The sequence below is a fragment of the Triturus cristatus genome, chromosome 12 (assembly GCF_964204655.1).
Source record: "Triturus cristatus chromosome 12, aTriCri1.1, whole genome shotgun sequence".
NCBI classification, from domain to species: domain Eukaryota; kingdom Metazoa; phylum Chordata; class Amphibia; order Caudata; family Salamandridae; genus Triturus; species Triturus cristatus.
The window spans coordinates 298506751-298519942 of NC_140595.1; the positions used below are offsets into that span (position 1 = coordinate 298506751).

General features: G+C 53.4%; 1 protein-coding gene across 1 annotated transcript in view; it reads right to left on the reverse strand.

Moving 5' to 3' along the window:
- The window catches only part of EXOC3L1 (exocyst complex component 3 like 1), a 146609-nt gene that overhangs the window by 64936 nt on the left and 68481 nt on the right, over nt 1–13192 (reverse strand). Inside the window, exon 5 of the mRNA XM_085637445.1 lies at nt 8332–8449. Coding sequence (XP_085493571.1) covers nt 8332–8449 — 118 coding nt within the window. The remainder of the gene's footprint in view (nt 1–8331; nt 8450–13192) is intronic.

The following is a 13192-nucleotide window of genomic DNA, read 5'->3' on the forward strand; positions in this document are numbered from 1 at the left end:
TCGATACGAGACTTCTCCTCCTGAGGAGTCTCCCGCCAGTGCCCGGCTACGATACTTGAGGGTGGGTCTCAGGGTAGTCAGGACTCCCTTCCCGGGCTCCTCTGAGGTCGCCGTCTAACATTGGTGGCAAGCGACGGGATTCGGGCCCATCACCGAGAGATCGTACTGTGAACGACGGACGCACTACCAACAAAGATGGCAGAAGGAAACACCGTGATCCCCGCAGAAATCAACGCCAACAGGGTGTTCCAGGTGGAACAACTAGAAGAATACACACACAAAGAACTAAAGCAATTCTGCAAAGAACTTAGAATCGCTACCATCGGTCTCAACACCAAGGAAGATTTGCAGAAAGCACTGAAAGCCTGGGTGGATACCGGGGCCTCCCGCCCGGAAAACACGGGGGAGCACCCCGACGAGGCCGAACCTCCCCAAGGCGAAAGCAGCAACAATCAGGTGCGAAACATCGTACCAGACGGGGGCCTATCCCCGGAGGAACTCGCGGACAGAGAGAGAAGCCGCAATCACGAACTCGAGTTAGCTAAGCTCAAAATCGAAGGCGAATTAAAGTTAGCAGAGAAAAAGCTAGCAGTAGAGCAAATGCGCGTGCAAGGCGAGCTTGAAGAGAAGAAGCTCCAACGGGAACACGAAGGAAGGAAGCTCCAACTGGAGCACGAGCGCAGCTTGAAGGAAATCGAACTCAAGGCCAGAAGTGAGGAAGGGAGGCCCCCGGGAAACCGGGAGGCGACCTCCCCAGCGGAGCAGAAGGTCCACATCCCCAAAGATGTGGTCAAGGAATATTATAAAAACGATGACATTCAGCAATGGTTTAGGGCCTACGAGGTCGCCATGACCTCCCATCGGGTCCCGCAGAAGGACTGGGGGGCAGGGTTGTGGGGACGATTTCTGAGCGAAGGAAGAGACACCCTGCTCGACCTACCTCTCTCTCTGCAGACCTCCTACAGCCACATGAAAGAGGCTCTACTCACAAGGTACGGTCTCACCCCCGAGATGTACCGTCAACGATTGCGGGACTGCAGGAAAATCCCGGGCACCACATGGGTAGAATATGTAAACTTTTTTAGTCGAGCCTTCGATGGGTGGGTCAAGGGCAGCAAAGTCACCACTCTTGAGGAGCTCACCGACCTCCTATTGTAGGAACACCTGGCTGCGAACTGCTTTGTGGAACTACGCCAGCATCTGCTCGACAGCAAACTCACCGATCCCAGGAAACTGGCGGTGGAAGCAGACCGCTGGACCAACACCCGGGTCACCCGGGGCATGGTAGGAGAATACCCCCGAGCCAGTCAGGGACCGCCCCGCCAGAGAGGGGGGGGGAACCAGGGAGGCCAGAGAGAGTCCCAGCCTAGTCCTCCGAAGACCCAATCTCCACCTTTCCCAGCGCCCCCCCCACCAGTAACCGGACCCCCCGGGAGACGGGGACACAGGGTAACCGTCACTTGTTTCCGTTGCCAGAAGCCCGGGCACTACGCCAATGACCCAGAGTGCCCCATGGCCACCCAAAACACCCCTGCAAGACAGATAGCCAACATAGCTCTGGGGGAGGAGGTGGAGGAAGCCGGGGAATGGGAACCCGCAGCCATGGCCCTAGTATCCCTGGCACTTAGTCCCCGAGGAGCAGATCCTCCCCAACGTCTTTTGCCCAGTCATTTCCGCCGATAATAGAGAGAGTATGTGTCAGGTAGCTCTAGTGCCGTTTGAGTGGGGTGGAGTAGTAGGTAAACTGAGGGTGGCCGTAAGAACCTCCCAGCCGGTCGACTGCCTCCTAGGGAACGACCTGGAGAGCTCGCCCTGGAAGCACGTCGAACGCAAGGCCCACCTAGGGATGATGGGGCTCCCCGAGTGGGTGTGTGCCACCACCCGATCTATGTCAGCCCGACTCACCCCCCTGGGAGAAGTCGAAGACGCCCCGACCGAAGAAGTCAGAACAGTAACCCCCGAGGGTCCTCCCGTCCCCCCATCGGAGGGGCCCGTCGCCAGCGACGAGCCCTCCCTGTCCGATACCGCCCCGGTCCCAGAGTTAGGAGATCTACCCGAGTTGGCCCAATGGCGCCACGAGGGTGGACCCACCCGGGAGGAGTTCCTCCTGGGTTTAGCCCACGACGTCCCCCTTGCCGGCCACCTGGGTCAAGACAAGACCTACAGCCGTCTCGTGACCCATTTTTACTGGCCTAAGATGAGAGCAGCCGTAGAAGCCCACTGCAAGTCCTGTCCCACGTGCCAAGCTAGCGGGAAGAGTGGGGGGAAACGCAAGGCTCCCCTCCAACCCTTCCCGGTCGTCAGTACCCCCTTTGAACGAGTCGGGATCGACATCGTGGGGCCCCTGGACCCCCCCACCTCCCAAGGTCACCGTTTCATCCTGGTCCTGGTGGATCACGCCACCCGATACCCTGAGGCGATCCCCCTACGCACCGTCACGGCCCCCATAGTGGGCCGGGCCCTGATGGGGATCTTTTCCCGGGTAGGGTTCCCCCGCGAGGTCGTGAGCGATCGCGGCACTAATTTTATCTCGAGGTACATGACGTCCCTGTGGCAACAATGTGGAGTGTCCTACAAAGTCACTACCCCGTACCATCCCCAGGGGAACGGCCTAGTAGAGAGGTTTAACAGGACTCTGAAAGGGATGATCACCGGCCTAGAAGAGCCCCTCCGGCGTAAGTGGGACGTCCTGCTCCCCTGCCTCTTGTTCGCTTACCGGGAGGTCCCCCAGAAGTCCCTAGGGTTCAGCCCGTTTGAGTTGCTCTATGGACACCCCGTCCGAGGTCCCCTCAGCTTGGTTAAGGAAGGGTGGGAGGCGGCACCCCAGACCACCCCACGAGATGTGTTCCACTATGTTCTGACCCTCCGGAACCAGACCAGGAAGTTCCGAGCACTGGCCGAGGCCAACCTAGATACAAGCCAAGAAGACATGAAGCGCTGGTATGACCAGAATGCCACTCTGGTCGAGTTCCAGCCGGGCCAACAAGTATGGGTCATGGCCCCCGTGAAGCCAGGCGCCCTCCAGGACAGGTGGACCGGGCCCTACAAAGTGATTGAGCGGAAGAGCCCAGTCACATACTTGGTGGACGTCCAGTCGCCTCGGGATCCCCTCCGGGTCCTTCACGTGAACCGCCTCAAGCCTCACTTCGTGCGGACAGAACTAAGCCTCCTGCTGGCCACCGATGACGGGGCCGAAGATGAGTCCGATCCCCTCCCGGACCTCCTGTGTGTCAAGGAGCAGGATGGCTCCGTGGAGGGAGTGAATCTCTCCTCAACTCTCACTGCCCAGCAGCAAGAGGACTGCCGCCAGCTACTAGGACAATTTGCCGACCTCTTCTCCCTGATCCCCCGAGTCACCGACTGGTGTGTCCATGACGTGGACACCGGGGACAGCCCGCCGGTGAGACACCGAGCCTACCGGGTCCCCGACCGGGTCCGGTCCTGCATTCAAGCTGAAGTCTCAAAGATGTTGACCATGGGAGTGATCGAGCCATCTGACAGTCCCTGGGCCAGCCCCGTGGTCCTGGTCCCGAAGGCAGCGGCCCCCGGTGTCGCCCCCGAGCTCCGGTTCTGTGTGGACTACCGAGGGCTCAATGACGTCACCCGAGCCGATGCCCACCCCATTCCACGAGCCGGCGAGCTCATTGACCGACTCGGGCAGCACGGTTCCTCAGCACCTTCGACCTCACCTGCGGATACTGGCAGATTGCGCTCACCGAGGGGGCCAAGGAGCGGTCTGCCTTCTCCACCCCAGATGGGCATTACCGCTTCCGCGTAATGCCCTTCGGAATGAAAAATGCCCCGGCCACCTTCCAGCGACTGGTAAATAGAGTCCTGGCCGGGCTAGAACAGTTCAGCGCGGCCTATCTGGACGACATCGCCGTTTTCAGCTCCGGATGGAGTGAGCACCTCCAGCACCTCCGGAGAGTGCTAACCGCCCTGCGCCAGGCAGGCCTGACAGTAAAAGCCAGCAAGTGCCAAATTGGACAAGGATCAGTCGTCTTCCTGGGGCACCAAGTCGGGAGTGGCCAGGTCGCCCCTCTACAACCAAAAATCGACGCCATCGTGGCCTGGGAACCCCCCACCACCCAAACGGAGGTCCGAGCCTTTCTGGGCCTCACTGGCTACTACCGCAGATTCATCAAGGGGTATGGCAGCCTTGTCGGCCCCCTCACAGAACTCACATCCAAAAAACAGCCAAAAAAGGTTCAGTGGACACCCGCCTGCCAGGAGGCGTTCGATGCCCTGAAGAAGGCCATGTGCACGGCCCCCGTCCTCCAGGCTCCCGACTACTCCAAGGAATTTGTAGTCCAGACCGATGCCTCCGAGCATGGCATTGGGGCCGTCCTGTCCCAGATGAATGACCAAGGCCTGGACCAGCCCGTCGCCTTCCTCAGTCGGCGGCTGTTACCCAGAGAACAGCGATGGAGTACCATTGAGCGCGAAGCCTTTGCCGTGGTCTGGGCACTCAAGAAACTACGCCCTTACCTGTTCGGCACCCATTTCAAAGTCCAAACCGACCATCGGCCCTTGCGATGGCTTATGCAGATGCGGGGAGAAAACCCCAAGCTACTGCGGTGGTCAATCTCCCTTCAGGGGATGGATTTCACCGTGGAACACCGTCCTGGGACGGACCACGCCAACGCCGATGGCCTCTCCCGGTTCTTCCGCCTCAGCGAAGAGAACCCCCCAAGATGATGGGCAGTTCTCTCCGGCTTTCAGCTGGGGGGGACGCGTGTTGGACCCGGCCTCGTAACATGGCTCTACTGGTCCCCACACCACCTAACCTGGTGCCGGCGGCCCCAATCCCCCGGCCTCACCAAGCCTTTCCACCAGAACACACGCACTCAACCCGGACACCCTCGTCCATGGCCTCTCTCCTTTCGGCCACCCCGGGCCCGCGTGCCCACCTCATGCACCAAGATGGCCGCCCGGCCCCAGCGCGACCCGGGCCTAGAGGCGCCACTCCGGCTGGAGGACATCACGCTTCCAGGGGCTGAGAGAGGGAGGAGCAGTTTCTATCGCACCTCTGAACTCCCCTGGGACGATGGGTTTCGATCGGCCCTCCGGCCTCCCCGAAGGCTGGCTCCACGCCTGCTGGGTGTCCCGACCCGGCCCTGAAAGGATCAAAAGACAATGGCAGGAAACCCCCGACAAGCGACCCCCAGGTGACAAGACCCCTGCCTGCACAGACTCCGGACATCAAAGAGGGGTCGACCTATAACAAGGGGTGCTCTGGGACTCCGAACTTGTACCTGAGCCCTGCTGAGTGACTCGCGGCTCCCTGAAGATCGTAAGACCTCCGAACTTATACCTGAGCCCTGCTGAGTGACTCGCGGCTCCTTGAAGATCGTAAGACCTCCGAACTTGTACCTGAGCCCTGCTGAGTGACTCGCGGCTCCCTGAAGATCGTAAGACCTCCGAACTTGTACCTGAGCCCGCTGAGTGACTCGCGGCTTCCACAGACTCCACTGGTCCCGCCGGACCCCACGACAACCAGCCTACCCCCCAGCTCGAGGATTGTGAGCTGTGCGCCGGGTACCTCCTTACCGTGAACTTTTGTGCCAAAGACTGTCCCGCTACCCCCTATCCCTTCCGAGACTCATTGAGCCCGCGCTCTCCTTGTACATATTTGCAGTGCTAACCTACTTGATAAAGATTGGTTCCTAAGAACGCACGGTGTGTTGTTTCTGTGTCGCGTGGTGCCCGAAGTACGATCCTCGATACGAGACTTCTCCTCCTGAGGAGTCTCCCGCCAGTGCCCGGCTACGATACTTGAGGGTGGGTCTCAGGGTAGTCAGGACTCCCTTCCCGGGCTCCTCTGAGGTCGCCGTCTAACAGCCTACAAAACAGCCATCATAGCACACCACCAACTCATCAAATCAAAGAAAGAAAAACTTCATCCAAGGCAGAATTCTCACCAACGCCCACAACGCCAAGGAACTCTTCGCCATCATACAGGAATTTGCCACACCCAACGGTGAAACAACCAACGTCCCTCCCTCCCAGGACCTCTGCAACAAACTCAGCTCCTTCTTTCACCTCAAGATCAAGATGCTCTACGACAACTTTGATGATCAAGACCACAGTACTGCCTCAACTCCCACCCCCAACGACGCCACCCAACAGACCCTCCTCACCTGGACCCCTCTCACCACAGAAGACACCTTAAAGACAATGAAGAGCATCGACTCCGGAGCACCTTCTGACCCATGGCCGCCGCACATCTTCCGCAGGGCCGCCATTGCACCCGAGCTATGCCGAACTATCAACTGCTCCCTCGACACAGCCACATTCCCCGACAACTGGAAGCACGCCAAAGTCAATCCCCTCCTAAAGAAGCCCTCCACAGTCCCGATGGACCTCAAGAACTTCAGGCCCATCTCACAGCTTCCTTTTGCTGCCAAAGTCATCGAAAAAAAGCAGTCAACACCCAGCAAGCATTCTGGATTCTGCAGCAACCACAGCACCGAGACGGTGCTCCTTGCCGCCACAGACGACATTCGGCCCTCCTCGACCAAGGCCACACTGCAGCCCTCATCCTCCTTGACCTATCAGCAGCCTTCAAACCAGTCTCCCACCGCACACTAGCCACTAAACTCCACAACGCCGGCATCCAAGGAAAGGCCCTAGAATGGATACACTCATTCCTCACAGGCATGAACACAGAAAATAAGACTCCCACTCTTCCTCTCAGAACCAACAGAGATCAGATGCGGAGTACCCCAGGGATCCTCCCTCAACCCCACACTATTCAACGTCTACATGGCCCCCCTCGCAACCATCGTCAGAAACCATGGGCTTAACATCGTCTCGTATGCCGATGACACCCAGCTCATCCTCTCCCCCACCAAGGAACCCAACATCACCAGGCACAACTTCCAAGAAGGGATTAAAGCCGTCGCGACCTGGATGAGCAACAGCTGCCTGAAGCGCGACTAGGAGAAGACAGAAGTCCTCATCTTCGGTTCCACCGCTTCCGCATGGTATGACACCTGGTGGCCCCCCACCCTCGGAAACCCACCCACCCTAACGGACTATGCACGCAACCTCTGCATCATACTCGACTCTTCACTCACCATGAACCGCCAGATCAACGCTGTATCCTCCACATGCTTCAACACCTCTTCATACTTCGCAAGACGTTCAAGTGGCTCCCCCCCCCCCCGACTCCCAAGAAAACCATCACCCACACACTCATCACCAGCAGGCTGGACTATGGCAACGCCCTCTATGCCAGAATCAACAAAAAACTCCACCGCAAACTCCAGACCGTCCAGAATTCTGCAGCCAGACTTATTGTCGATGTCCCATGACACAACCATATCACCCAACACCTCTGCGACCTCCACTGGCTACCCTTCGAAAGAATAATAACCTTCAAGCTGACCACACAGGCCTACAAAGCCCTCCACAACACCAGACCCCAATAACTCAACAACCGAATTTCCTTCCACGCCCCCAAGATAAACCTCCACTCAGCCGACCTCGCCCTAGCCACCGTCCCTCATTTCTACAGGACCAGAGTTGGTAGAAGATCCTTCTACTACCTCGCAGCCAAGACCTGGAACAAACTCCCCATTCACCTCCGATGGAGCCCGACACTGCACCAATTCAGAAAGGACCTCAAGACCTGGCTCTTCGAATTACTCCATAGGAGCTGCTCACCCCTCCCCCCCCCAGCGCCGTGAGTAGTGAGCTCTACAAAACCCTTTGACTGACCACAAGAGTCATATCAAGGGATCTCAGTAGGATGCCCTGATTATAATGGCCCATACAATCATGATTGGTTCTTGCCAGCCCATCCTGCTCTGCAAGCAGCACCTTAGGCTGCAGCCCTCCAAGAAAATGCCAGAGTGGCAGAATGGCCTCTGGGGTTCAGCCAGGGTATGGACGGAGCACAAGTAATGCTATGGTGTATACAGCTAAGTATTGTTTCGTAGGTCTCATCATGAGGGATATAGATGGAGTCCAAGTACACAGCCCAAACGGATATCTGCCACAACTAAAAGTCTTAAAGGAAACAGAGGGACAACTGTAAAGTCTGGATTAAAGGGCAATATAGGAAACATCCAAAAACATTATTAACAAAATAGGTACAGTACAAACATGAGTATTTTGCAGTCAGCAATCATGTCCAAAAAGTTGTATAGTGTGGGAACTTGAAGGTGGAGCACAGGAATACAATATCCGTGCTCCTAGAATGCCTGGTAGACACTTGGAGCATAAAATACAAAGGAAGACTATTTGGGCCTGATGCGAAGCCCTCCTTGCAAAAATTGCTTCCAGCACATCCCCCCGCTAGCCCTCCCACTCAACTTGCAGACTCACTTTCACTTGCTGGACATATTTCCTTTGAAGTTGTTCTATGACTTCAGGAGCTAAAAGTGGTCCAAGTGCTGAGATGTCCATTTCAGGATACAGATCAGGATGCCTCATCATCTCCTCACTGAAAGAAGAAAAACAGTTCAGGTGAAACTAATCCATTTCTACCACTTTCAGAATGTCACCAAACTAAGCCCTCGCTCTCCCACCACTCAATTGCAAGACGTCTCCTTCCATTGTCTGATGCAAGAGCCTTCAGCACAAACTGGACATTCCTTCAAGAAAAATAGAGTTTTCCAGCTAGGCTCATAGCAACACAATGACATCAGAGGAAGATGATCCCTTTCAGTGAAACTTTTGAGCAAAACCCAGCATATATTAAACGCTCGCCCAAGCCAGGATACCGACTCATATCAATCTGCAGACGAATATGCCACAAAGACATCAGAGGCAGGAGCTTGCCTTCAATCAGCCAAACAAACAAAATGTGTTATACATCAGGCACTTGATAAACAATGAGAGGAGGAAGAGGTTTTTAACGGGGCAGGCGTATGGCCCCACGATTATTAATATTAATATAGGGAATTAATGATCTGAATGCCTACTGAACGTCTACTGAATGTCTACTTGTGCACAATTTTTGCACTCCTTAAAGGGTACAAGATTGAAAGACCACTGACGGAAGATAATCCAAACAAGCATTGTCTATGGATTTTAGCCTTGCTGCACAGCAAATCTGATGCTGTCCAACATGGATAAAGAAAAAAAAATGTTAAAACATGAACGGCTGTGTTTTGTCAGTAAGCCTAAAGAAAAGAAATATGCCGCAGATGGACGCGGAAGCAAAACAGTGGATATGGGCGCAAACAGCTCTTGACTTGCACAGAATTTGTATATTTTACAGACTTATGATTTAACCAGCAAGGGTACAAATAGTAAATAGAATCCAAATGTTTTCAGAAGAAAGGTCCATAGCCCGTTCGTCTGGCCGAAAAAGTCCTTTGTGGATTTTTTTTTTTTTTTTTTTTTTTTTTTGAAAAAGTTTTTATTGAACAATAATTCGGTTACAAGTACGGGCCTACAACCACCCGGGCCGGCCGCTAGGTACAGAAGGAAATCTACACATATCAAGGCTACAATCAGTTCCCAGGGCGCTGCCCCGCAGTGGCTCCAGATAGTTCTCGAGGAACAGGAAGCGTAAGTCCAACAATCACAAAAACAAAAGGAAAAACAATAAAAAACAAAAGGCGAGTTATGAGGGAAACCAGTGCGGATCAGGCTCCCCCCGGGAAACTCCCGTCAGGACAATTGAGCAATCCGCTAAAGAGAGGAGTACCGGGAGGCCGGGGTCGGAGGGGGGGGGGGGAGGGGGTCAAGGGAGATGAACGTCCATATGTAGTTGTTCCAAAAGGCGCCAGGAGCCATCAAGGGTCAGGGGGACATGGCGATATCAGTGTCTACCAGGGGGGGGCGTACAGATGCCTCCGCGATACGCGTTCCATTGCCCCCAAATGCTACCCCATGCCCCCGGCTTGCCACGGGCCACATACACTGTCTTCTCCCTAAACATACACCAGTCCATATTCTCCTTCCATACTGACACGGTGGGCGGCCGTTGAGCGCCCCAAAGTTGCGCTATGTCCCTCTTGGCAATCATGTTCCCTAGGGCCGCCCACCGAGTCTGAGCCGCGCTGTAGTCATTGGGCTCCCACACATTCAGGACACAGCGACGCACCTCCGGCAGCAGCACAACCCCAGTAACCTGTCCCATTACCGTGTGGACCCGGCGCCAGTAGTCCGCCACCTCGCGGCACTCCCAAAGGATATGAAGAAAGGTGGCGCTGAGCCCACAGCCTCGCTTACAGAGCCCGTCGTCGGAAAATCCCATCGAGACCAAGCGCGGACCCGTCACATACACCCGGTGGAGAATCTTGAGCTGTACCAACCGGAGACGAGCCGGAATGGCAACCTCCTTGGGGGACGACAGTGCAGACTGCCAATCTTCGTCGTCCAATTCCACCCCATCCCCAGTCCAAGCCTCCCGAAGGCGCACAAAAAGGTCCGCCCGGTGATTAATTAATTTTTTATAAATTAAAGAAATAGTACTATCAGGGACATGTCCGTCAAGTATGCGGTCCTCGAGGGGCGAGGAAACAGGGATCTTGGTCCCCTCCCCGAAGACCGAGAGCAGGGCGTGTCGAACCTGGGCGTAGCGGAAGAACTCCCTGTCGGTCAGCTCGTATTCTGCCTGGAGCACCGCGAAAGTCTTGACCGCACCCTTGTGCCACAGGTCTCCCACTTTGCTGATACCAATCGTGTCCCACTGGTCAAACCCCTTCGTGGTCCACAAGCTGCCCAGGCGGTCGGAGGCAAACAAGGGAGTAGCACATGTTAATCGCTCACTCCAGCCCATGGCCGCAGTGGCAGCCCTCCAGGTCCGCACAGCAATCTTAGTAGGACCCGTAAGGGTCCGGCCAGCCAGGCGGGAATAAAGTGCCCTGTTGTAGTTCCCGCCGGGAAGCAGGAACTTGTCCATCTCATACGCCGGATTCAAGCCGGGCGCATACGTGGCGTGGTTAATGGCAGATAGCTGCGAGGCCCAATAGTACCTGCGAATGTCAGGAAGCGCGATGCCCCCTCCTTTGTGGATTTTGATCCACTATTGCGGAGCAGGCTGCCCCGCAACCGAATTTCCTCCAAGAACTTTAAAATCCCGGTGAGGAATAATTTAGAAATAAAGCGCTGAACAGTTCTGACAGCTGTAATTCAGTGGAAAAAAAACCTCTTGAGCATATACCCGGAAATAAACTGCTTCTAAATGTTGCCATCGGATCCAGTTTAAAAGGGACAAATTATAGTAGAAGTAAAATCCGATAGGTGCAAATGTGGAGAAAGGAAACGGTATCAGGACGCTTACATATCTGAAAAAATACAAAAACTGATTTTTTTTTCTCATGGTAAATTAGTGGTTACTTTTTTCCCTTTTTCACGGTATTCGGATTTCACGGTGAGATACTTGCTTCACTGTAGTATGGAACTTCAACATTGGAACAGCTTCTTGAGCCAAAGCGGCCCGTCAGACTGCACCAATCGCAGCTCCTCAGAGGAAGGCGGACATGGCTAATTTCAAGTCAAGTCAAAGTATGCTTTATTCGAAGGATATTCATAAAAGCAAGATACAATATACAATAACAATTCATTACATACATTAAAATACTATTAAATACAATACATTTCGATACTACATACTTTAACAAAATCTGATTAAATTACATCCATAAGGGAGACATTATTTCATTTGGCAGCAGTGCTGTTCAAATCACATGCGGGTTGACATAATTGAAGCCCTGGGTTAGACATTCTGCGATAATAACAGTGGATACTTATTGTTAAAACAATGATATTTAAATAATTAAAAGTTTTAAAACAGATTACATACGATAAAATGCTAAGAATTAGCAGGGGGGGGAATAGTAAAAGGACTAGCAGTCTCCCCCGGTTCAAGAGAATAGTCAATTGACTAGCAGTCTCAATCTAATCATCCACGCCCATCCTAGATACTTTGCAGTGGCAATTGAAATCCAAGGCAATGTGCTGGTGCATATAATGCGTAGAGCAACAGTGCCACTAGTAGTTCCTAGATTTTTGCACATTGGAGTAAGCCATATACGCCGTGGAGCTGCATAGATTTCACAAGAAAACAAAAAATGACCAATAGTTTCATTTTTTGTACCACAGGCAGGGCAAACAGCACTATTTCCCGCTTCCCATTTTACTGTTAAAGATCTAAGGGGAAGTGCTCCAGCTCTTAGTTGGAAGAGGAGCTTCCTATCTCTTGGCTTGGTTATGATATCCCAATAAGGCTCAAGATGGGGGTACATCTTGGCCTCAAGGTACTCTCTAGTCATGTTACCAACACTTGGGCTACACCAGTTCCGCTGGGCAACCTTCTCCCAATAAATGATCTTGATCGTACTTTTAGAAGGGAAGGTTGCTCCTGCAGGATCTTCCCAAAGTGTGCTCAAACCAAGCTCAAGCAAGGATGCCCTAAGCGCTTTTAGCCAGCCTATTTTATGGTGAAGGTCAGTTCTTATGATGTCTAGAAAGCCCCCGGCATAGTGAGAAAGCGCAGGCGTGGTCCATAACCTGCGCCAGTACAATATTGGGCGGAGCCGTGCCATATCTACAATGGCTCTTCTACCCAAGTCATACTTAAGGGGCAGCAGCGGGGTGCTTTTGGGAACGCCTGTAATGGCCCTAAAAAATATATTCTCTGCAAGTTGAAGAGCCGGCATTTTTTCAAACCCCCACAACTCGGCACCATAAAGTACAGAACCCAGAGCTTTAGCTTCATAAACCTGTAAAACAGGTTTCACAGGTTTAGTGAATGATTTTCGGTGTTCTGAGCTGATTGCGCCTGCCAATTGCCTATGTTTGATTGTTGCAATTTCAATATGGTGCCGCCAGGCCTGCGCATTGGATATATGCATACCCAAATAAGTAAAATTGTTAACTACCTCCAACGGACGATTGTTTAAAGTAATTTTTGTCTTAAAACTACGATGGGGATTAAAAGTCATCAGCTTCGTTTTTGTAATGTTTACTTCGAGGCCATACTCTTTACAAAATTGGTCAAAGATTGACAAAGCACACTGCAATCCACTTGGTGTTTTAGCTAAGATGAGTGTGTCATCCGCGAACATTAAAATAGGAATTTTAATACCATCTAAAAAAGGAGCATCCACTTGGGCGGAAGTCATACGTGCTACAACATCATTGATATAAAGTGTAAAAAGGACTGGGGCCATCGAACATCCCTGTCTAACGCCCCTCTCTACTGGAAAATCTGAGGTAACTGAGCCTAAGC